Consider the following 26,094-nt stretch of genomic DNA (forward strand, 5'->3'; position numbering starts at 1 on the left):
TTTGATGTCTAACATCCATGTTGGGTTGCATGTATGGGAGAAAAAAGTCGGTCCATGGAACTGCTGTCCTAACAAGAATCTGTTGTTGAGACCGATGGTCTAATTGCACAAGGCATTCTAGTAATCTCATGTTCAGAATTTCATTTGGAGCTTGACAGAATCTAAAGAAACTATGATTGGTGTCCGCTCATGAGGTTTTCGGCAGAAGCAGTGGTAGAGCTCGAAGGTCCCTCTCTCTTTTAGAACCTGGCCTGCTCTGCTTCATATTCCAAGTCATTTTGTGATGCTAGCAGGGAGCAACTCCGGTATAAGATGCACCCTGTACTCTCTAGATCTAGGCTGCGTAAAATGCGGGTAGAATTTCTTCAATCCTGAGAGTTAGGCAGGATTGGCCCTGAGTAGATGAGTGCCTTATCAATTGCTGTTATGCATGCTTGCTCTGACCTTGATTCCAGGCTGCCGTGGCCTGCAGGCGACTCTATTCTATATTAGAATTAAAAAAAGAGGGGAATGCTTAATTTCTCTGATGTCTACGTTTTTTAATTGACGGGGAAGGGGCACAGAAGCTGCAGGCATCAAAGCATCCATTATTTTGGCCGTGAAAAACAGAACAACAGTATATAACGAAAAGCTCGATATATGCTGGCAGATACAGGTAATAACCAGTGGTCAAACTTCAAAAGGGATCATTGCTCACACAAAAAAAACCATTGCTCAGACAATGATGTGGATGATATACATAAATAAAATTGCACCATTCCAATGATGTAACAAATTAATGACATAATAATGCCCAAATGATATAACAAAACCTGGAAACTCGCACAACTTTATCTCTCACGCTAATCTATCATAACACATGCATGGGATGCATAACCTCATTCCAAAGGGAGCCGCACAAATTAAGAATACTTGGATTAAATTCAACTAGAATGTAATCTCACAAGGTGCATGAAATGTTCTTCCCCGGCATATGGCTTCTAGATTTTCTCCAGCGTAAGAGCAAAGTGGTGATACCTCCACACCTGTACACCAAGTAGGCAGAGAAATTGACAATTAATTATACTTTGGGAATGCTTCTTAGAAGCTAGAACTGTGATTTAAACCAAGTCATAACCTCTCAAACCACAGCTCTTTCCCACTTATCCCGCTGATCTTAGTTCTCAAAACTACAAAGCACAACTTACACAGGGCAGGACCAATCTTGAGCTAAATGCTACAGAGCAGACTTAATGAACCCGTACAAGGTGGACAACTTGGCATGAGTCTAAACTTTAAATTATTAAATTGAAAAGGCATACTTAAATTCACAATCCATCTTTTACTAGGCAATGATTAGGATACGTAATGGGAGAGGTCTCCCTTTCTCTTAGATAAAAGCCCCTCTGCTACTGGCAAAAAAACAGAGGAAACCCAAATGATTGAGCAGGAATCAATCTTGTCTCTAGCGCAAACAAAAGAAGATAATACCAAGCTAGTCGGAGCCTTTGTTCCTGGTTAGCCGCCATTACCACTAAAAAAATAAGTGATCTACGGGTCTTCTATGATCTATCCAGAATAACAAACAAGTTCAGTTTAAACTCCTAAAGTACCACCCCTCTCCCTTCTTTCCCTTTTCCTCTATTATATTCCTATTGGTTTATTATAGGCATTCACTTATTTTCCATGATATTACTATGATTAAGCAAGCAAAATAAAGCATAAATTACCAGTTGCATATAAAGGCACTGAATGTGTTACAAAGCCGCCTGCAGCAACTACCCAGCGAGTATGTAGTCGAAGCACAAGCAGCCGAGCACTCTCGGGGGTGTCAAAATTTGACCCATTGGCATTTTTTACAGGTGCAAACTCTTCTTCCCGTGGTACCTGCACTTTGGTTATAGCAATTTTAAAGTGTAGAGAGAAAAAGGAACAAGGGTTGATGAAGCAAGAGTTGTAAATAAAATCACCTCAAAAAGAGCAGTTGAAGGAGCATATGGGAATGCATCAAATATGAATTGCTCTAGTTTCAATCCCATTGTACCACCATGAATAGAAGGAATTTTTTTCTCAGCTAGATGGTAACTGTATTCACAATGCATGTGCACATTAAAATCCTCAAACTAATTAATAAATAGGTATTATTTCAAAATTTTAAAGCAAAGTTCAATTGGAAACCTAGACCTCAGTTCTGCAGCATCATCATCAAATGTATTATTCTAACATGAAAAATCATATACAGCATATAGATTGCATGCATTGACCAAACAGGTGTAGGTAGGATATAATATCACCGCAAAGGAGCTGAAACAATTTCCATTTTGGACAAAATATACATAGAAATTAGAAAGTACGTCAATGATACAGCAAATATGAACTGCAGATGCAAACCACGTGGACCCGCTTGCTATTATGTGGTCCCAAAATGAGCATTAATCAACAAAATCATGCTAGAGGAGTGGTGTTCAGCCCAAAACATGTAACTAAATTGCAGGAAAGAATAGATATATTAGATAGTAATAGTTAAACTTTATTTAATCAAGAGTGACTAACATGCTGTCTTTCTCGAGGCCATTTGCCACTTGATTTAGAAAATCCAAAGTAAACATGTGCAAGCACACCTGAAAACCAAAAGCCACAATAGTTCAGCTTCAGGAAGACAACATTCGGAGAATGTGATAACAAGATAGCACATAGTTTGATGCAAAAGAATGGAAGAATGTGATAACAAGAAAGCACATAGTTTGATGCACAAGAATAGAACTTCATTCCTGCTCTCTCTCCTCTCTCAGCCTTTTTGGAACTACATTCAATAGTTCACCTTAACAGAAGTCTATGACACTGCAATTTTCAAAGTAAATACACGACAAGTCTCGCCTAGTGTATCTAACTAAGACATTATGAGCTTCTAAAGCACAGGAACACCAGTTCACATAACTCCAAAAATCATTGATAGAAGTCTAATGCAACTATAATTGAAGTTTGTTAAAAATGGTGAAATTAAAACCAATTAAATAGAAAAAAACTGAAGAAAATAAAGGCTGAAATTGTAATCTCATGTCTAACATCAAAAGTTATTGAGCCCAAGAAACTAATGAATTTCTAGCAATAAATGATTTGAATTTTTCATCTGGAAGTGCAATAATAAGAATTATGCAAACATAAGAGATTAAAAGAAGAAGATACAAATAGACTATACATTACTCCAACAAAAGCGAAGTCGTCCAGTTTGTTGGTTGATTGCAGAAGCAAGTGACTGATCCAGCTCACTGTATTCAACCACAGTGAGAGGTCCACCTTTACCACGCCTTACAAAAACACCAACCTTTTCTTGGGGGTATGCCTGTAATCTAGCTTATAGTTATTAAGCTGCACTAATTTTGAGAATTTCTGTTGTACTAAAAAAAGACCAAATTCAACATTTGATCAAAAATATCCACAGAAGATTAGCTTCTAACTTTTCTAGATTAATATTTAACCACAGTTTATGTCTTTCATTCTTATGACCTATGTTGGCTTGTGGAGCCAAACTCTTGCAGTAGCAGCTTATATTTTTATTAATGATCTTAAATGAATCCAAATATAGATAAAGATTACTACCTTACGGACAACTTTTGCAGCAGCCGCTACACCTTTATCAATGAAATATCCCAGAAAAGCTGGATCAGCTACACGAACCTGCTTTCAATACCCTAATCACTATTTCTTTAATTATGAAAATTTATAAAAGTTCATAGAATTGAAGCACTGAAAAAAAAAAAATCACCAGTGCATTGTCAACTCCATAGCAGTCCACATACTTGATCCCTCTTGAGGCCATATCTTCTAATAATTTTGAATATTTCAGTGCTGCAGAGAAATTAGGATAAAACCAAAGCAATAAGCAGCAATGTCATAATGTGAAAGCGGGGGGGAGTCTCCAGCATGTTGCCCTCAATTTTGGAAGGATACCTGAATATACTCCTCCATTCCCATCAGGAGCTTTAGCTACCTGATTTTAGAAAATCAAGATCATGCAATTGAAAGTTGAAGTAAGATATAAATTTAGACCCTTCAAAGACATGGGAAGATAAAATCATTATTTTAGGGCAAATAGAAGTCATCAAAATGACAGGAAAAATCCAGGGGACCGTATAACCTATACTGGATAAACAAAATCTTTAAAGACTAATTAAGCTCATTTACAAAGAGAGACCATACTTTGAATGGAGTCTCCATGATAAATCTACCATCCTTGGAAACACAAGGTATGGTGCCTTGCTGGAAGAAGGTAACCTGCATCCACGAAATGTCTTTCAAATTAAGCAAAAAAGTATAAGAAATAACTGACGAGTACTTTTAGATAGTTGATGAGATGAAGCTTCCATACCTGATTAGCTTCAAGGCCAAAGTACTTGTGATTTTCGAAAAAAATTTGTGTGGCTTCATCAGTGAACGGGCTGGTCATTATGTACCAATGTATTGAAACTGAACTACCAGAACCTGCACGTGATAAATTTTAGGGATAGCATGTCAAATAACACTTGCCATTCAGAGCTTTAAGAATAAAACCTTACCTTCACTTGAAGCTTGAGCTGCTAGTCTTTGGACGCACAAAATTCTCTCAGCTTGAAGTTGAAAAAGGGACTTGCCAGATGGAAGTCCAATATCTGAAAAGAAAATATATTAAGTGTGATAACAAAAACAGTTACCTAAAATTTTGACATATATTTCATATTCAAATCACTAAAGCTCTCAGTTTCAGATATATCTAACTAGTATATATATCAGATAGGGATCCTAACATACTTTTTACAGTAGAGAGGAGTTAACTTTAAAGTAATCTAGGTACATATAGCAAAAAGGAGGAATTCAAGAAAATGATTATAGTTATTTCTTTAATTCAAGAAAATGATTGTAGTTATTTCTTTAATGCATTTGATTTTTTTTTTTTTTAGAAAACTTACAGACTTGCAGAGTCAGGAAAATTACAACCTAATGCTCCAGAATCAAATTTATAATTATTGAGTTGCAGAATCACCTATCCAAGCCGTTCTTTACTCATTTTTTATCTTATAACCAACTCGGACACTAAATCTTCTTCTGCTTCAACAATTGTACATAATAAATGAGTAACAATATTTAAATGCACTTCATTTTCTCTCAGACATTTACTAAGTGCATTTGCATGTGAGCATGTGTACATTTGTCCAATTGCTAGCTAACATGCTAACTAAACAAGACAGGATTAGCAAAGAAACTACAATTGCAGAAAATGGCAATTACTCACTGAAACATCCTTTTGGATCTGAACTTCCAAGCCTTGTCCCCTGGATATTTCAGTTATGAAAAACACACCAAAAAATATGTCAAGCTCACACTAGAAATGATGCAACAGGTGATAAAAAAAGTACAAAGGAGTAACAACACGGAACACAAAGATCAATGCAACCACAAGCAAGAATGTGTTATCTGCAACAATCCCAGCATAAAATACATCAATCCCGGATATTTTTTGTAATTCAACATGGTAAAGAGTTCTAGTATAAATCATGGGATGAAAGGAGGCAGTTAAAACTTCCTCTGTTGTAGTCCCCCAAAAGTTAGATGCTGCTGGTCCACAAATAAATGGCCCCAATGCAATAACAGATAATATATATATATATATATATATATATAATTGATTCACATCACTGTAATTGTTCCACTAGTTTCCGACGAAATTTTACTGGTATGGAACCGGATGATATATGTCTAAATTCGCACATTGTTCTATCTCAAGATAATTGGCATGTCAGCATGCTCCCATCCATATCTAATGATGCTCAATAATTTTCTCCTTCAATAATTGATCCCAGTACATATGATTTAAAAATAAGGCACATCTGCCTACAAATCTTCTGTAAGTATATAAAATAGATATACAATACAGTATATTCTAATGAAAAAAGTGTGCATTAAAGCATCTTTTAGATATGTAATAATTAATCCTACGGAACAAATCACAGCCCTTGCTTTACAAATTATTATCTAAACATATCCATAAGCAAACTGTCAAAAGTGGGCTTCCATCGATAAAAGCAGCATTATACCACCCAAAAGAAAGAGAGAGAGAGAAAGAAAGACAGGCAAACCTAATGTAACATTCATTCAATTAACAGTGTTTGATAAAGTAAACAGTGACTGGTTGCTCACTCATTGGTTCCTACTTTTACATCATTAATTGAACACACACTCCCCCAATCATCAAATTGTCTTCGTGTGGAAATCATCCCAAAAAGTACACATCATGCCATAATTATGCTTTTAAAGTGTGATGGATAAATTAATAAAAGAGATGTAGGTATGTATTTCATCAAGCAACAAACAACAACCACTTTTCAATATTCAAAAGTATAGAATTCACCAAAAAGAAAAGAATAAACGGAAAAGGAAAATTAACAATTCAGCGCTAATTACTAAAGGAAAAAACAAAAAAAACAAAAGACAAATAGTACCTGGCCACCAGATAACAGCAAAACAGCCAGCTTGCCATCAGAGATTGCCTTCAATCCCATCTTCCACCATCTCTCTCTTTCTTCTATTGTTCTCTCCTCTACCGTCGACACGGTATTCTCCGGCACCGGCTCAATTGCGACCACCGGTAGCCCTGTAAATTAATCAACGAAACGAGACAGTAAATCATACGTTATGAACTACACATTCATATCAATTAGTTTCAACACGATTAGAGAGGGAGACCTTGAGATCGAAGCGAACATCGAATTATCCGATCCAACCTTGGAAGATCTAAGCTCTGCAATTAACAATCCAAATTCAATTAACATTGCGAGAAAAAAGAGAGGGAAGATCTAATAGAGTGAGATAGAAGGGGTGAATTGACCTCGATGTCCTTGAAGAGAAGTTCTCGCTCTTCAGTAGAGAGCTCGTCCCAGAGGGCAAAAGCGTCTTCCTGGCCATAATCTTTAAGCCTCTCGAGCAACGCTTGTGGAGGTGGAGGAGATCCGTTGTTAGTTTCAATTGGTTCCCTCATTTCCAGTTTCTCTCTCTAAATCTGTCAGGAAATTATCTCTCTCTAGATCTCTCTCTCTCACTGTGGCTCTGTGATTCGGTTTGCTGGTTAAAACGCTTATAGAGAGAGAAACGAAGATAGTGAGTGAGTGGAACAGTAGTAGCAACTAAGTCTGTTTGTTTCTTTGCGCGTCCTCTCTAAGCAACTACCGATTCCATCCATTTTTAATTACGGTATTAACCCAGGTTATTTCTCCTAATAATAGTTATTAAATTTGGTATTACCGGCCAAAAGGCTGAGTCAGGAGTCAAACCGCTTGACCTGATTATCCTAAAAAATTAAAAAAAATATTTGAATTTCTAATACCTCACGTAAAACAATTAAAAATATTTTATATGCATATAGTTTATAATTTATATATAAAGTTATTCTATAAAATAAAATAATAATATATGTGAATGGAGGTTATATATATATATAGTCCACATACAAAAATTTAAAAAATTTTCATATAAATATAGGTTGTTAAAAAAATAAATCTGAGACGACATCTTCACAAATTAATTTTTGTATTTTTAAGGTTTATGAAAAAATATTTAAGAAAAAAGCCAGGCCTCACCTGATTTTTAACCATTTAAAACTCGATCAAGGCTTTTAAACCCAGGTCCCGAGTGAACCCTTTAGGTCAAGCCCGGTTTTATGTCTATGCTTCTAATCATCATGCTAGGTATCAAATTACTGTTTCTCTCTCAGGCAAACCTCAGATTAGTCCCTTAACTATACATATATCTCTCGTCTGAGTCGGAGTCTGAGTCCTCGAGCTACCAATTTTATCAATTAAGTCCCCGCTCAACATTTTTATTTGTCAAGTCTATAAAGTTAAAATGCGCCCTTCCTTTCCATTTATGGCATGCAATAATAGGAGCGTGGTCGGAGCATGTAATTACCTTAATTGTGTCTTAAAAACAGCGATTAGACACTCTTAAATCGATTAGAGAAAATGATTAGCGTGTGGACTGTATTTAACGTCGCCTCTAATTGTTTTACTAGAAGAATCTGGTGAGTTGATTGAAAACGGTGGTAGTGCTGGTTGAGAGTCTAAAACGAGAGATATGTTTCACTACATTCAAGGAGGCACAAGAATTACGTGACTTCACCCTAGAAAAACTGGATGTCGGTCTGCCGACATGGGATTCTTAAATGGACCGAGATCAATGCATTCAGTTTTGTTCTTCTTTGCTTCAACAACCATATTAACCAATAATGATTTGAGTTGCATGTAATATTAACGCAGAAAGTAGAGATCAAGGATTGTTCTCAAGCTGTAGCAACTTCTTGTCGCTTGCATGTAATATATAATTGAATAAATCCAAGCACTTTACATTACATGGGAGGAGGGTCCAGTGCGCATGCCTCCCACCCTCCATACCCCTAGTATCCTGACGGGCCATGATTAGTTGATTTTTTCAACTCAGCCCTCCCCTTGTATCGAAGTATAATCTAATGATTCTTCTTTTTTTGTTTTTGGATCGAAGCATAATGATGTTTTTCTCTTCCCTGTTAATATCGAATTGAGCCCTGTCGATATATCGAACTAAAGAAAAAACTAGGATAGCCCAGGCATACAAGCCACCGTGATATTATTATTATTATTATTATTATTATTACTTTTCCATTCACGAATAAAAATCATTGAATTTACGAAGGGGTGATATGATAATTTTATATTAGTATTTATTTATTATTACTAAATTAATTGAAGATAAATAGGTATTTTTCTTCCTTTTCAAACACAATAAAATGATTGAATTAACCTTTAAAAAAAATTCATTTTGCTAGCATCTAGGGGCTTTTTAGTTTTTTTTTATTTTCAAAGCACAATAAATTAAACGTGTAACTCGAAAGCAAAAATTCTTTAACTAGCATTAAAATGTGTTTTTGTTTTTTTTAATAGATTTGGCTAAAAGATAATTTTATATTTTAACAAGTATATAATATGATTAAAAAAAAATTGACTCATGAAAGTGTTTGTGTCAATCAAGAGACTTCATCAGAGATGGTGGCTAAATAGTAGCTTCCACAATAGTGATGGAAGCATCACAAAGCTCCTTTTCATTTAGAGTGGCGCGTGTATTGATTTAGGTAATGATATATCGTCGGTGATCTTTTTCTTCTTCTTCTTTTTTATCTCTTTATCCCTTAAAAATTTGTGTAGTTCATTGAAAATTTTAAAGTTGTCATTTATTGATATTTCAACTTCAATTCTCATTTTTTTTTAGTTTTTGTTCTTGGTTTTTTTATCAAATTTTAATTTGTTTTCAATTTCATCTTTAAATCCATAATTGTGGTTTGTTATTTTTTAAAATCTAGTCTTTATTCTTTTGATTTTGATTTTATATTGTGGATTCAATTATGAATTTGATTTTTATTTTTAATTTCATCATTCAATTCAAAATCTTAAGTTACTCTCTCATTTATTTTTTATTTTATATTTGGTCCTTATTCTTTCAATTGTTGTTTTTTTATTTTTGATCCTTTTGTGTATATTTTTTGTGAGTTTATTTTTTCTTTTCAATTTAAAATTCTAAGTTGGCCTCTTATTTACTTTTATTTCATATTTGATCCTCATTCTTTTAATTTTTTATTTTTTTTGTCCTTTTATATAAATAAATTTTCTTCTAAATTCATTATTTGACATTTGATTTGTTGAGAATTGGACTTTGTAGTTTTTTTGGATGGTTTGCTTTTAGTCTAATGACTTTGATCATAAGTTTAAAAGGTTAACATGAGTTAACATTATTTTTTTATATATATTTTTTTAATTTCATCCTTCAATGTTGTTTTTTTAATAGGCTTTATGCTTTTCTTCGGTTTTCTTTCAATCAGGTTATCTGATCTCATGACCTGGATAATATATTTGACAAATTAATTTGATTTTTTTTAAGGATTTATATATATATCTTTTTTTTTTGTTTTGTCCTTCAAAATCATTTTTTTTAAATTAAATTTTGTCATTTTTTCTCGTTTTGCCTTCATAGTTGAATAAACATGATGTTTTTGTCTCTTTTCTCTAAAACATGCTTGCAATGCTAAAAAATAATTTTTTTACATGATAGAAAAATTAATCTAGCTCGCAATGAAATGCGAGCCACATACCTAGTTATAATGTAAAGACACTTCTTTTTTGTTTTTAGATCGAAGCATAATGATACTTATCTCTTCCTTTCCTCTTACTATTATACTAGCTTTGGTGCATGTACTTCGTCATAGGGATGAATTATTTTTTTGTATAAAAATAATATTTAGCTGTCGTAAACGTGTTTTAAAAAAAGAAACAAAAATCCAGGATTTGGGTCATAGACTTAATTGGGTCAAATAAGCTAACTTTAATTCATTAAACCAAAAAAATAAAATAAAAAATCAGCAATAGATAGATCAAACTTTTTTAAAAAAAGTGATTAGGATAACCTAAGGAAAAACTATTGTTTTTTCAAAATAGAAAAAATAATGTATCTCAATTCATAAACTATTAAATACAAAAAAAAAACTTTTAATAAAAACCAGTCTTGGTTATCTCGAATTAACATGACAAACTTTTAATCCTGACAATTAAGGTTGAGCCAACCCAAAATATCTCGTTAAACTCATGATCTAGATCATAATTTTGAAATAACCTGATAAAAAATTAAAAAAAACTATAAAGTTCTTTTTAATAAATAAATAAATAAATAAAACCTCTTGTTAACTTTTTAAAGTCATGACTAGGATCATTAGATTTGAAACACTTTATTTGCAAAAACATAAAGTCTAATTTTTAATTAAATATTAAAGGATGAATTTTTTAAAAAAAATTGATTATGCAAAAGGATTTAAAAAATTAAAGGAATGAGCGTCAAAATTTAAATACCAAATAATTTTTATCTTTAATTGAAGGACGACATTGAAAAGAGAAAAATCAATTTAGAAAAAAATCCAAAATAATCAAAAGAATGGGGATTAAAATTGACATATAAAATAAAAACAAATTTATAATTAAAAGGTGAAATTGAAAAGAATAGTAACTTCTCAAAAAGACCCGAGAAAAAATTAAAAATCAAAATAACAAGGATTAAATTAAAAAATATAATATCATTAATTTGAATTGAAAAATAAAATTAAAAACAACAACACTTTTATAAAAAAATCAAGAAAAAGCAACTAGAAATCAAAAGAATAACATCAAATTAAAAAAATATAATTAATTAATTATTAGAAGTGTTTTATGCATCTAGTTGTTGTTGGAATAATAATATTAAGGTAGATGAAGGGTTGTGCAACAAGAGGATGTGGGAATTTATATGGACGTCCAAACATATTTAGGTTGCCTGGGATGACCTACTTAATAAATTTGGTACCTTTTTAAAGTACTTCTTTTACCTCCATTATTACTCTCTCTCTCTCTCTCTCTCTCTCTCTCTATTATATTCCCTCGCCAAAGACAACTGAAATTATTAGAAAGAAAAGGGGAAGGAGGCAATCATTAGAAAAGTATCAGTCCCTTGGACAACTTACACATTATTAGTCCTTCCAAATAAATGAATTTCATACCAATAAAGTAGTAGTTATTATTTTTTATATGGATTTGTTTGGAGCTCGGACCCATTTATGGTTGATACTGCCAAAATCCCATGACGGGGAAAGCTTCTTTTCAGTTTGGAGTTTGGACCCATTTGGCTGGCAGCGTGGCAGCAAGCTGCTGCCTCCCCCAGCAGCGCTAGAAGCTGATGGCACTGCTGTGCAGCCACACGCGAGTCTGATGCCTGACGCATGATGGTTCATGTTGGTGGCGATAGCCTTTGTTGCCGTTGCTAGACCAGCAATCGGCGGTGGGCAGTGAGCCCATTACTAGCTGCGGTAGTTGAGAAGAAGATGAGAGGCAAATATACGATTCTTCCGTGCATCTTTTATTATATTACTTTTATGGGTAGCCCCTCACTTTATAACTTATAAAGATAGAGTTTTTAGAGTCTAATTTACAAATTTACCCTTGAGTTTTATTGCTTATTACAATATAAGTATATTGGATAGAATTATCACTATGTCTCTCCTTATATAATTTTTTATTTTAAAATTGAAATATAAATTAAATTAATTATAGAATTAATTTTTTTAATAGGATTAAGATTGAATTAAAAATTTTAATTCAAAATTTTTGAGTGTTGTAATATCCTAAAGATTATGATTTAATTAAATAATGTTTAGAAAAGGAGTTTTCTAATATGAAATTTTGATTTATTAAGTGTTAGAAATGTTATTTTAAAATTACTAATTAAAATTAAAGTACGTAATATATTTAATTATGCATATTCATATGTTTTTAAGCCTAATGGATGGTTATGAATATTTAAAGATGAATATAATTATGTTTTTATAGTTGAATGCTTGTAATATTAAATAGGACATGCATGTTCTGTCTTTTCTCTAATTTTTTTATAGGTTGTTAAATTTTTTTCTCATCTAACTCTCATCGAATGTAACTCGATGTTTCTTATATATTTATATACATTTTATGTAATTTAAAAATATAAGAATTTAGATAAGAAAATGTATTTTGTAATTTAAGACCAAGAAATAACAATAAAAAGGGTCGCAAATGACTTATAAAGATTTGCAACAACTACCTAGGTTTCACTATATAATCCCTTTAATTCCTCGAGGGAATTAATTTAGATATTTTTATGATCATCCAATTAGAATGACATGTTAGGGGTGTATGTTTATATATAATTTTTATGTATGATATATTATTAATACCATGGAATGAGACTTAATTAAAATAATAGATCTTATTAATATATTAATTACATGTTGAGAACATGATTTATTATTTTCTGATTTTATATGCATGAAACTAAAGTTCTATTTATGGATAACTTGTTGAGCTACTTAAGATTATCATTAATTATCATTAATTGAATATGTTTAATGCTATAAAATCAGGTCTATTTAACTAACTTATATGATTTGGATGAGTTACATATGATCATATAAACTTATAGGCATTAGTAAAACAAAAAATATATGATATATTTAGACATAAAGTTATCACCTAACTAACTAAAAATCACATAAATATGTAATTGATAAGCTATATTATCCACTTAATTTAATCTATTTTTATTTTTTGAGTTATTTAAGGTTATATAAATTAAATGGGATCCTAACCCACTAGAAAATTTAAGTAAGATTTCTTGAATTAATATTTAGGGCTATTAATTTGCAAGAAAAAAATGGATGACCAAATTATGATTATAGACCTTATATAAATTTGTTTATAAATATTTATGCATGAAACAAATACTTGCTATCTTTACATGAATAGATTGATAGATTGAGTAAAATAAACATATTCCTATTTAGCATTTTTTTAATGCTAATAAATTGATCAAACCAAACTTCTTGAACTGATACTGAAATATGAGAATTGTTCTAAAAAAAAGAATGTTATATGTTCTTGAAAATTCAATTGTTTTTGTCTATAATGAGACACTAATAATGAAACTATGATTGAATATAACTATTATGTTGAAAAAAATGAGCAGGCTGTGTATTTGAAGTTAATCAGCATGTTACTTGAACTTTAATATTTGCAAAAGTTTCACCACGAGAACAAGGAGAGGGCGACTCTGCACCACTGCTAGCCCAAATTCAAACACCTCTAGTTCAATTCCAATTGTTCCATAAGGTCAACCTTAATCCCTAAATAAATATTTGCATATTTTAAAAAATATTTATTATGTGGTTAAAATAAATATGGATGATGATGAAGATTGGTTTGTTTGGGTGATCAACGGTGATTATTATGCTTTTCTTTTAGCATGAATAATTTTTTTTTTGATGTGATTTATGTGTACTTCCTTGTATAATGTGGATTGGTCATCGTAGAATTAGGGGTGATATAATTTTTAAAAGGGTTATTTCCTTGAAAAATAAATTTTTTCATCTAAATATTTGATTTTATTTTCAATAAAAAGATATGTAAATAAAATTTTATTTTCACCAAAGAATCAATAAGTGAACGATATAATCGTTAACAAGGTTTTGTCCCTATCAAGTTGAGTTTTGTCATAAAAAATAATAAATATAACCTTGTTTCCTATGAAAAATATATAAATAAAAGTTTTATTTTTTTTGTTATCAAAAAGTATCTTATAAGTGGTATAATCATTAAAAGAGTTATGTTACTATGAAGTTGAAAAACTTTGTGGTCCTTTTAAAAAACATAAAGTTTTGCTTTTATCAAATAATTGACTTAAGTATGCTAAAATCCTTAGAAGGGTTATATTCTTGTGAAGTCAAAACTTTACTTTAAAAAAAATAAAAATTACATAACCAAAGAAAATAGGTCATAGCCTAATTTATCATTTACAATTCTTCTACATCTAATACTCATATTCTAAAAGTAAGGATCAAACTATATTGCTAGACTTGGTTACCAAAATCAATGTCTTACATCCTGAAAATCTTTCACCTCCAACAATAAACACATGCATCTAATTTAGATAAATTTTTAGCATGGAAGCATAGTAAATGTATTTTAATAATTAAAAATAAACACAGACAACTTGCCTTAAATAAGATATTTTATGATGATTTTTTATCTTTTCTTTAGTATAATTAGCCTATTAACTTTAAATCTTTGAAGACCACTTAAGTTTTTCAGTTACTATAAAATTAGATGGTAATTTTTTTAAAAAATCTTTTACATTAATTAGATCATTAGAAATTCCAAATGACATAAAGAATTGATAATTGACATAAAGTTTAGTAAAAAAATTTGATGTTATATTTAAGTTTATATTTGAGTTGTTATTAAGAAATAGCCACAATATTCTCGATTATGAAAATGTCTAGTGATATTAGGTTTTGCCATGTAAAGTTAATGACATAAATAATTATAATTAATTATAGAAATACAATGATTCAACCCCACAGGGTAATTATTAAGGATAACAATAGGTATTTATTGGTTGAATTTCTTGATATTCAAACCCTATTCATTATTCATCAAGTAAAAAATTTAGATATCCATAAACTATTTATCAGGTTTTGGATGTTTATTATCTAACTATTATTTATTATTCAATAAGAAATAAAATAGTTAATATATATTCAAAATATGTTTGCATGTATGTATATTAAATAATAAAATTATAAATATTATACATATATGTGTGTCTATGTCAATATATATTTAAGTGGTTGATTAGGATGGGATAGAAATATTTTGTTGATAAAAAATTATTAATCTAATTGCCCATAGGCCTAGGATTTTTTCTTAAAAAAATTCAAGTCCCATCATAAAGTAATTTATATTAATCATGAGTTATAATCTAAGCCTACATGAAATATTATAAGGATATGATGATTTATTTGATTGGATTAATTTACATGGATAAATATTCCATATTTAACTTCATTGTATGTTTTAATAAACTATGTTGTTTATATGTAATTGTTCAAAATTTAATTGTTTTAATTTTTGATTCCTCTAATAGTACATCTCTGAGTGGTGATAACCATGCCAAAAGGTAGTTTTCCAAGTGAATGATCCTTCAAAACCCACAAAATTAAATACATGAGTTGAGAAAACATCATATGATTTTTAAAAACAATTCACTTGTATGAATTTGATGTTTATCAAGTTTTATATTGAGAAAAGTATATGGGGATTTATTTCTGATTGTTCTGAAATGAAAAATATCTAAAAAGCTATTTAGGATTAATTTTAAGATTTTTAACAAGGTATTAGCTATTAACAAGGACGTTATTGACAAAAATATATATGACATGTAAATAAACTATATTAATTCTTTACTTATTTGTATATCTTAAATCTTAACTGTAATCTCTAAAATGGCAAGATATAAATAAAGATATCAAAATTGTTAAAATAATTTATTTAACACAAAAATAAATATTAACATGAAAGGGAAGGGGGATAAAATTCTCCTCAATTGATTTGTATTAGCATTTTTACTTTAATCTAAATACAAAAGGTTTATATATAAGTTAAGCTGAAAATATTATTCTATTTTTAATAAATAAAACAAGATAAATATATCATTTAACATCTCTCCTCAAACTTACAATGCGACAACTACAAATATCGAGAATTTTTCAACTACAAAACAAAAACGAGAAATGAAATGAGACTTGATAAAGAAATCTACAATCTATAAGGAAGAAGAAATAAAAGCTAAAGTAATGATGTCATACTTGACATGATAACGAGTAAGATGACAATCAATCTCAATATGCTTAGTTCGTTCATAAAAAATTGAGTTGTGAGCAATCTGAATAGAACTCTGGTTGTTACAATACATAGGAGTAGGATGAGAAAGTGAAACTCTCATATCATAGCATGGTATTCTACTTCAGTCGAGGATTAAGAAACAATAGATTGTTTCTTGTTCTTTCAAGAGATGAGAGAATTACCTAAAAAAATATAGAAACCAGTAACCGATTTGTAATTTATGGGATCACTATCATAATCAACATTAGAGTATGCACGCAGCCCCGAGAAATGATGTTTACATTGTTTGCTTTCCATGTAGCTATCAAAATAACATCTCCCTTCTCTCTATTCTTAAGTATCACAGAAGTTTTACTAACACACCTCCGCATCTTCTTATCTAGAAGAAAATTTTTCATTACATAACTACAATATGAATAATTCTTTCCATCCAACCTCACACTCACAGACTTAAGTGAATCATCTCTTTCGGTAGCCATAATTAACAAACAAATAAAACCAGAATGCAAAAGCAGCGAAAGGCAAAGTACCAGATTGTAGAAACCGAACATATACCACAGATAATCAAAAATTATCTTCTCAAAATTATACAACTACTCCAAAACACAACACAAATTACAGAAGATGAAATATCAAAACAATTGCAAAGATAAAACAAAAATATCAAATTGCAGAAGCTGAAAAAAAGTCGAAATACCAGATTTTGTAAATACGTAAGATAAAATATCACTTTAAAAAAATATTTTCGGGGCTCCACCCTGAACCTCGATAGGGGTGCGCTGCCCTACAAACCCTTAACCAACTCACTTTATAATTGAGTTCGTAAAAGTTGTATTTGAGATTAATTCTCATTCCATAAAATAATTCTAATACCATATTAAAATAATTTAATAAATATAAAAATAAATACTAACATAAAAATAAAAGAGGCTAGAATTCTCCTCAATTAATTTGGATTATCATTCTTCCTTTAATCTAAATATAAAAAAACTTATATATAGATTAAGTAGCATAGCCGTAGCATAGCCATCTTTTCAGATTTGTTTCCCGTGCTATTATTAAGGTTTTAAATCCAGAAGAAGAATACAAGAAAATAATTATTTATAATATATCGTCATTTATTTGAGGTTTAAAATAGAAGGAAATTAATCTAAATATATTAAAAGCTGCGTTGAAAGTAAACTTTCGTTCAAACGCAAGAATGTGGAAGAAACGTCCTTGGGCTTGAAACTTGGAGGCTCCTGGTTGTTTTCAATTCGCTCATGATTAGACAGCTTGGTTAGGCCAGCCAAATTAATTATTAAAATCTAAGATTTTTCCCTTTCTTCTCTCAACATTTTCAAGATTGTTGACGCCAATAAATCATTTCAGAAGCTATTTCCAAATGTTGTGGTGTGATGACAGCGGGAAGCTCGTTTCAAATATTATAAGAACACATCTTTCTTGACTTTTTTTTTTTATTAGTATTAATATTGAATATTCTCCCATATACTCTTTAGAAATTCTTATTTTCATCAGTCCTTATGTTCTTTCTCGTATTCCTTTTTGCTACTTTTAGGATAAAAATGCCCATCAAACATCAAAAACATAATCATGTTCTCAAAACAAAAAAAAATTAATTTTCCAAGCCTTAACAAAAGTTGAAAAACCTAGAAAATCAAGAGAGAGAAAAAATCAAACAACCCATAAAAAATATTAATAAAAAACATCGATAGCCAATAAAAAATTTAAAAAACTAGAGTCAAACAAATTTATTTCATGTCCATAGACATAATTCTATTATTGAGGTTTTATGAATATAATTTTTCTAGTTTCTTACGTTTTACAGGTTGTTGTTTGTTGTTGGTTAGTTTAATTAGGTTTTTAAAAAAAAATTTCATTTTTTTTCAAGTTCAGTGGATTTTTTAGACCTTTTTATTTTTATGAAAAACTTTTAGAGTTAGATTCTTTTTTCTTTAGGAATTTAGATTTAAAAAAAATAATTATTGTAGGGTATAGTTGTTCAAAAATAATAAAAGAGTGCACGAAAGAAAATATGAATTTATAAAGACAAATAAAAGTGAAAAGTTCTTTGAATAATATAGGAAAAATACGCCCAAGTAGATAAATAAATTAACCCATTTTTATATATAAAAATTGATAAATCAAAACCGACCAAAACAAAATCTCCTTTTTGAAGTGGTTTCCCACTTACCTTATTGTTCATGCAAGATAGACTCTCTTTTTTTAATTCTATCTTTTTTTATTAAAGAAATTATTTAATATTTTATTAATTTTAAAGTGATTATTATAATTTATTTTAATTTATTTTTATAATTTATTGTAATTTAAAATAAATATCCTGATATTTAGTTGATGTGTCTATTTCTATTACTATATCATTAAATAAAAAATAATTTTAAAAAATAAGTTTTTTAAACATAATAGAATCTATAATCTAGATTGTAAGTTTAACAAATTATTTCATAAAAACCAGATTGATTCAATATGTTATCATTTTAATATAAAAAATATCATATTAAAAAAATCAAATTATATTTTTTATTTATTTTTTGACATATCAAGTTGATTAAATCAAGCATGGACAGTTTCCATGTAAGTTAGTTTTAAATTTAAATAAGTAAAAAATCAAGTAAAAAGATCTCAAAGTTAATATATGGGATAAAAGTTAATAAAAATATCAAATACTTACTTTGCATTTAAATTTTAAACCAAAGAGAGATAAAGAGTTGGAGCTACATGTATTGAAGTATATAATACAATAATAACAATAAGAGAGATAGGAGAAGAGAAGAAGGCATGATTGTTAGTTATTGTCAAAGAGAAAGATTGATCAAAAATCAATTTCAACTGATAGTTTTCATAATATGTATGAAGGTATTTTGTATCATTTTCTCATATTTAGTGCACAAATTTTCAACATTAATTCGGTAGTTCTTAATGTCATGTTTCACATATTGACCACAGCAATCTGTCAGAGGGAAAATCATTTTCAAAGAGTAAAAAAATATATAATGTACTGAATTCATCGTGTTCATATCAGGCAAGGGATGGTCTGATGGCAGAAGCCATGATGAGAACATATATAGTTCTTGCTTATGTCGTATTATAATTTATGAGTTGAAGTGATAGAAAATATGCAGCAGTACACTCGACTGAAACTTGCTCAGTCTATGAATAAGGGTCCAGCTTCTCTCCTCTTCACAATTGTCATTGCTGGAAACCCTAAAAACAAGTCAGCTTCAGCTTGCGCTGCCCTGCTCCACCATGACGAAAACGCTTGCCGCCACCGCGATGTCGGACTCAATCACAACTGAGTCTTCCAGGAGAGGCGTCGTTTTTCTTTACAAGTCATGCATACTTTCCAAGTCCATACTAGAAATAGATCAACCATTCAAAACAGCAAAATATCTAGAAGTAGAAAATAGATCGATAATCCTGGAAGCCTGTCCTGCCACGTGGGTTAATTTCAGATCGTCACGTCGACCCTTACGATTATTGAAGCAAAATGTACGATCACAGATTCACTCTTAGATTTTTTTTTAAATATGTATATGTTTTTTAAAAAAGAAAATACACAGAAAAATAATATTAACTGCATGAGGTAGGTTTGTTTTTGTGTTTTAAAAATATTTAAAAAAAAATAATTTTTTTTATTTTTTATTTTAAATTAATATTTTTTGGTGTTTTTAAATTATTTTAATGTATTAATATCAAAAATAATTTTTAAAAAATAAAAAAATATTATTTCAATACACTTCTAAATAAAAATATTTTAAAAAAATAACAATCATACTTTTAAACATAACTCATGCAAACTCTTTTTTGAGAAGAAAGAAGTCTTAGCATAAACCCTTGGTAAGGTATAATTTTCCAACTAAATTGCTAATTGCTTTGTATTATTGAGTGGCCATTGGAAAACCCAAATATATTATAAATAATCAAATTAAATCATAACGTAATTCTACTATCTTATCATAATTCTTTTACTAGATATACACGTACATAAAAAATAACGTTTATTGGTGTGATGCTAATTTGAATTCGCTATGTATTTATGAAACTTTTATATACAATTAATCATATATAAATGACTAGAAAAATACAATTATATTTTTTATGAAAATTTTAAAAAATTCTAGGGACCTCAAGAAGAATTTATCTCATGTGATCAAAGACATTTTTTTAAATTTCCTTCTGATATTATATGTAAATAAAAAATATTCAATATATATCTTAAATTAAAAATTATAATATGATATTTCAATTGGTTTAGATAAAAAAAAAATAACAATTATACTGGAAAAAATCTTGATTCTAAGTTTTATTTAAAACTCTCTTTTCATTTTATTAAGATATTTTTTTTTTCATTTACATACATGAAATCTTTTTCTTCACTTGGCAGCTTATTAGGATTTACACTTGCAGGGTAAGACATAATTCTGTAAATTAGAAATATAACTATTTTGAATTAAGATTTTAAAGTCATTGAAAGATAGCCCATCAGTTTTTAAAATTTAATTGAATATTATGAAAAAATACACATAAGCTAGAATTAAAACCCTAAATTTCATGGATAAGAAACAAATTTTGAATTTAAATTATAAAGTCCTTAAAGATAACATACTAATTCCAAAATTAAAACGAATGATTTGTAAATGGTTTTTTTAGATAAAATTACTCAACGTACGTACGGTATTGTGATTATTCATAAAGAAGGTGTCCGCAGCTGTGATAGAGTCAGTGCTTTTGTTGCAGAATTAATAATAGTCTAATTACTTTTCATTACATGAGACTTTCTATGCTTTTGATGAAAAATCTACGCCCTCAGCTTCTACAATTGAAAATGTTATGTTGGAACCATGATATTTAGCAATAAAAAAGGAAAGCATGATAATGACCCTAAGCTAGTGTTTAGGATTGTAATAATAGCGGTTGTTTTTAAGAATATTTTTTTATTTAGAAATATATTAAAATAATATTTTTATTTTATTTTTTAAAATTATTTTTAATATAACACATTAAAACAATTTAAAAATATAAAAAATATATTAATTTTAAATAAAGTTTTTTAAATAGAATCATTAAACATATATTGTGCTCTTTCCTTCATAGAAAGAACCAGTTATTCTTATAAACTATAGTATGAGAGATACTTAAAATTAATATGTATGTGTTTATTAGATGACATGTACACTAAAATAACTCACATAAGAATTTCATATGGAGAAATCATTTATATCTATAGAAAAGACTCATGTTAAAGTTATAGAAAAGACTCATGTGAAAGTTGTGTAAGTGATTTTTAGACTTGAGATTTTTAAGTTATCTTATATAAGAAATAATATTGGGTATAACATGAACTATATGAAAGTATTTGAGTTATTAACAGAGTGTTCATCACTCTAAATAAATTAAAAAAAAAATATTTTATTTGTTCTAAGATAATATTGATTGTAAATTATTCTGCGATGTGGAATGAGATTTGAAAAGAATTTTAAAATCTTATTCAAATAATCATGATTATGATATTGAAAATAAACATGATTTAATAAAGTAGACACACTTAATGCTATAACGTATAATTTATAACATTGTTGATGAAGAGATAATAATTACAATAAAAAAACTAGTTATTAAAATGTTAAGTCAAATTAGTTATAATTTTTATAATATTTTAAAAATAATAACAAGTGGTTAGATATTGTATTTAATTTTAAATATAAATAATTGAAAAAAAATTAAATTAATTTAAAATCGATAATTACCATTAAGTTTAGTAGATTGGAAGCTTCTTAATTTCTCCGCGCTCCAGGTAGTTTCCAGTTCAGTCATGACTAGGCTCACATTGACAGACTCTGAGGTTCAATCAATGTTCGCATTGCATAGAGTCCGTTATCAAATTGAGTAGGCTCACCAACTTTAACTAATGTCCAAAAACAAAAATAGCAACGGTCCGTGAAAACAGGCTCACGTTGACAGACTCTGAGGTTCAATCTAACTAAAACTATCAACGTTAGACAGCTTGGTTAGGCCAACCAAATCATTCAGATCTAAGATTTTTCTCTTAACATTTTCAAGATTGTTGACGCCAATAAACCATTTCACAAGCTATTTCCAAATGTTGCGGTGTGATGACAGCGCGAAGCTCGTTTCAAATATTAAAAAAACGCATTTTTCTTGACTTTTTTTTATTAGTATTAATATTGAATATTCTCCCATATACTCTTTAGAAATTCTTCTTTTCATCAGTCCTTGTATCTCGATATTCTCTCCTGCATTCCTTTTTGCTGCTTTTAGGATAAAAATGCCCCTCAAACAACAAAAACATAATCGAATTTTAAAAACAAAATAATTAATTTTTCAAACCTTAATAAAATTTGACAAACCTAGAAAATTGAAAAAGAAAATCAGTATTTCTCTTTTAGTCAATTTCTGAGAATAACAAGTTGGAGAAGAAGAAGAAGAAGAAGAAAGCATAGAATATGGATTGTATTTCTCTTTTTGTCAATTTCTGAGGATAAAAAGTTGGAAAAGAAGAAGAAGAAAGCATAGAATATGGATTGCTTGTTGTTGCCTAAGAGAGAGAGAAAGAAATCAATTTCAATCAATAATAAAATCATGTTGGTTATAATATATGCGTAGTTATTTTATTTTATTTTTTATATTTATTCATATAAATTATAATTTTTCAAAATCCAATAGATAAATATAATTTTTATCAATGCTTGGAGTAATTTTCCTCTTTTTGTAAAAAAAAGAAAATCAACCGATTGAAGCTTGGAGCTTGTGTTTTTAGTACACGTGTTTTAGAGGCCCACTGGACGCAAGTTCGCTTAACTTTCTGACTATCTGTATTTTTTATTAGCTCTTTAATGGCACGTCATCGAATCATTTTCTTGGTGCCCAAATTTTCAACATTAATTCGGTAGTTCTTGATGTCCTGTTTCACATATTGACCACAGCAATCTGTCAGAGGGAAAATCATTTTCGAAGAGGGAAAAAAAAATAATGTACATACCACAGCAATTCATCGTGATCATATATCAGGCAAGGGATGGTCTCATTGCAGAAGCCAGGATGAGAACATGTATAATTCTTGCTTATGTCGTATTATAATTTATGAGTTGAAGTAATCGAAAATATCCAGCAGGAAACTCGACTGAAACTTGTTCAGTCTATGAATAAGGGTCAAGCTTCTCTCCTATTCACAATTGTCCTTTCGGATTGCTGTAAACCCTTGAAACAAGTGAGCTTCAACTTGTGCTGCCCTGCTCCACCATGACGAAAACTCTTGCCGCCACCGCGATATCGGACTCAATCACAACACGGTTTTGAGAAACATTCCTTAAAGCATGGCTGGGAAACTTCGTGCCTCTTGAACTTAATGAGTATTGTACATGATTGATAAGGTTAGGAAACAATAAAACTGGACTGAAGTCTACAGTCCATGAAGTGCCATTCCCTTGCGCAGAACCTCTTGCAACCGTGGCCTTCAGATTCATCCCCTCTACATTATTCCTATCCACCACCACTTGATCAATCTTCTTAAAAGGGCCTTTTGATTGGTCCAACTGAACAATCTCAATCCCCTTGTCAGATCCAGCAAACATGTTGTCAACAATGTTGATTCCCTTTGCCAAACCGTTAACTGATTTGAGGAGGATGAATGCATCACCAAGGAAAAAACTGCTAGAGATTGTAAGCTGCACTGGGTCTTCAGCAACAATGCCAGTGTAATCCAAGTAACAATTCACAATCCGGGTCTGTGTCAGACTTGGCAGCTTCAAATAAATTCCAGTGCCACCAAAACCTGTTGCCTTATTGTAACAATGTACACCAGAAAGTGTGTTAGCCTGACCTGAAACCATTACTCCTATAGCAGCTGAAAAGATAACCACATCTGTAACAGCATTATCGTTTCCCATTAGGTTAATTGCAGTGCCTGAAAAGTTCCTTTCGCCCCGATCGCCACCTGCAGTAATATGCTGTCCAAGGAAGGAGTTGCGGATGTAGGTCTCGTGGCCATTTTGGACCGAAATTCCTTCAGTGTTGAAATGTGTAATGTAACAATTATCTATGCTAGTCCGAAGTGAGTTTATAACTGAAATGCCTCCTCCCCTAAACTTGCAGTCCAGCATGAGGTCTTTAATAGTTATATACTCGTAGTTATAGGACGATGAAGACGAAGATGAGGCTGACAGATCAATAAGGTATCCGTCTGTTGGGAAATCATCCGATGCTGTTAATGTCCCTCCGCTAATCTGGTCACCAAAAAATGATAATAAACTGGTCGTAAGTCTTCCAAAAAATCAAAATTGATACATGTAGTTGACGTAGTCTACAATCTTGATATCAGAAATTGCACCCACAAGAAAGAAAAGAAACTAACAGAGTCATAAAAATCAACGTTCAAGCTTCCAGGACAGGTGTCTTTTTTCACTCCAAGTTACGCATATTTTCCAAGTCCATGTTAGAAATAGAATAACCATTCAAAACAGCAAAATATCTAGAAGTAGAAAATAGATCGATCACTAGCTGGAGTCGTGCAAAATGTTGACTCACTTGTACCAATCTTAGAAGCCTGTCCTGCCACCTGGGTTACCCTTATGATTATTTTAGCAAAATGTATGATGACAGATTCACAAAAGTAAAACAAACAAGCCAGGAGTGGCATAGACTGTATTTCTATGAGAAATTCAGAAATCTTTGTTGGGGTGGGCGTACCATAAGGTTCCCAGCTCCAGCAGCCGGCAGTCGCAGAGGTTTGCTGATCAAGTAATTTCCACCTTGAAGATTAATGTGTGCGCCACCGAGATTAGTGATTCCATTCATCAAGAACCCTTCACTGGGACCATTAAACGCATCTGCTATAGCTTTTAAGAGTGCCTCCGTGCTGTCTGATTTCCCTGTCGGATCTGCACCGTATGATGTCACCTGGTATTCACGTGGACGAGACCCAGGTGGCTGGAGCGTAGCCTGCATCATCACAACAATTATCAACAATAAGTACTTACCACACTCTATGCAGACAATTATTTTCTTTACCAAGAAAGAACCAACCAATTAGATTAATTAATCAAGCACTATACGTAGTTTTACCTGTGGTGCCGGAGCTGGAGAGGAAGAGATTGGGGGAGTGGCCAATTGTCGACGAGTTAACAAAGAGTGCTTGAAAGCTTGCATTTTTTGCATTTGATCATGATAACGGCCATCACCGACGAGTTTTTGATGATCAAGCGGAAGAGAAGTGTCTCCATTGACATGAACAATGAACAAACTAGCCAACCCCATAAGAATCGTGAACATTTTTCCTTGCATTGTTGGCTCCATCTCGTTGATTCTCTTTGCTATGTTAAAGAGAAGTTGTTGAGAAATAGCTAAGCACTCGTGTACATATTTATATACAAAGAGTTAGGGAGAGGGAGGAGGAAAAAGGAGGGGGAGAGAGACAAGTCAGAACATGGAAAGAGAAGGGCGTAACTAGGATTTTATAAGAAAAATGCAAGAATGTCTTTTCATCCAGGCATCATACATGTAACATGTGGGCACCTACGTTTGGTTTTTCCTCCTCCTTGTGCTGGCTGGCTGGCTGGCTGGCTTGTTTTTAATACATGAGATGAGAATTAGGCAATGGAAATGAATTCTTTTGAAATAATTCTTCTTCTCTCTGACAGAAAAGACTAGCGGGCAAGTTACCACCTTCTTACTTCATGATCCTTGCAAGTTTGACATTCTGTTATAAAACAATTGGAGTATTTTTACAAACCAAGGCAATTCGGTGATGCCAGGGGAATATCTTCAGGCTCAAGATTACTTGATACAAGAC

General features: G+C 30.8%; 2 protein-coding genes across 3 annotated transcripts; both read right to left on the reverse strand.

Moving 5' to 3' along the window:
- Positions 1 to 710: 710 nt before the first annotated feature.
- Positions 711 to 7,153, reverse strand: LOC105133265 (UDP-N-acetylglucosamine diphosphorylase 1-like). The gene is made up of 15 exons (XM_011037181.1): positions 6,842 to 7,153; positions 6,700 to 6,754; positions 6,456 to 6,607; positions 5,249 to 5,288; positions 4,536 to 4,628; positions 4,349 to 4,461; positions 4,180 to 4,254; positions 3,931 to 3,970; positions 3,746 to 3,828; positions 3,580 to 3,657; positions 3,179 to 3,322; positions 2,533 to 2,600; positions 1,950 to 2,064; positions 1,710 to 1,866; positions 711 to 1,025 (listed from the first exon to the last, which is right to left on the reverse strand). The coding sequence occupies exons 1-15, from the start codon at positions 6,989 to 6,991 to the stop codon at positions 928 to 930; spliced, it is 1,461 nt and encodes a 486-aa protein (XP_011035483.1). The 5' UTR covers positions 6,992 to 7,153; the 3' UTR covers positions 711 to 927.
- A 12,249-nt stretch (positions 7,154 to 19,402) lies between these two features.
- LOC105133266 (polygalacturonase QRT3-like) lies at positions 19,403 to 25,826 on the reverse strand. 2 transcript variants are annotated; one of them, XM_011037182.1, is made up of 4 exons: positions 25,368 to 25,826; positions 24,993 to 25,244; positions 23,533 to 24,529; positions 19,403 to 19,522 (listed from the first exon to the last, which is right to left on the reverse strand). In XM_011037182.1, the coding sequence occupies exons 1-4, from the start codon at positions 25,596 to 25,598 to the stop codon at positions 19,491 to 19,493; spliced, it is 1,512 nt and encodes a 503-aa protein (XP_011035484.1). In that variant the 5' UTR covers positions 25,599 to 25,826; the 3' UTR covers positions 19,403 to 19,490. The 2 variants fall into 2 exon arrangements, with proteins under 2 accessions (XP_011035484.1, XP_011035485.1); XM_011037183.1 differs by lacking the exon at positions 19,403 to 19,522 and having other exon boundaries at positions 23,347 to 24,529; positions 25,368 to 25,824.
- Positions 25,827 to 26,094: the final 268 nt, after the last annotated feature.

The sequence above is a fragment of the Populus euphratica genome, unplaced genomic scaffold (assembly GCF_000495115.2).
Source record: "Populus euphratica unplaced genomic scaffold, PopEup_1.0 scaffold110.1, whole genome shotgun sequence".
In the NCBI taxonomy this organism is placed as follows: Eukaryota; Viridiplantae; Streptophyta; class Magnoliopsida; order Malpighiales; family Salicaceae; genus Populus; species Populus euphratica.

Coding starts and splice junctions, on each gene's coding strand:
- LOC105133266 (XM_011037182.1), bottom strand. CDS start 25,598: ATGGAGCCAACAATGCAAGGAAAAATGTTCACGATTCTTATGGGGTTG. Junction 25,245..25,367: donor CTCCAGCTCCGGCACCACAG/GTAAAACTACGT, acceptor GTGATGATGCAG/GCTACGCTCCAGCCACCTGG. Junction 24,530..24,992: donor CTGGAGCTGGGAACCTTATG/GTACGCCCACCC, acceptor TTTGGTGACCAG/ATTAGCGGAGGGACATTAAC.
- LOC105133265 (XM_011037181.1), bottom strand. CDS start 6,991: ATGAGGGAACCAATTGAAACTAACAACGGATCTCCTCCACCTCCACAA. Junction 2,065..2,532: donor GGCCTCGAGAAAGACAGCAT/GTTAGTCACTCT, acceptor TTGTGAATACAG/TTACCATCTAGCTGAGAAAA. Junction 1,026..1,709: donor AGTGCCTTTATATGCAACTG/GTAATTTATGCT, acceptor CTTGGTGTACAG/GTGTGGAGGTATCACCACTT.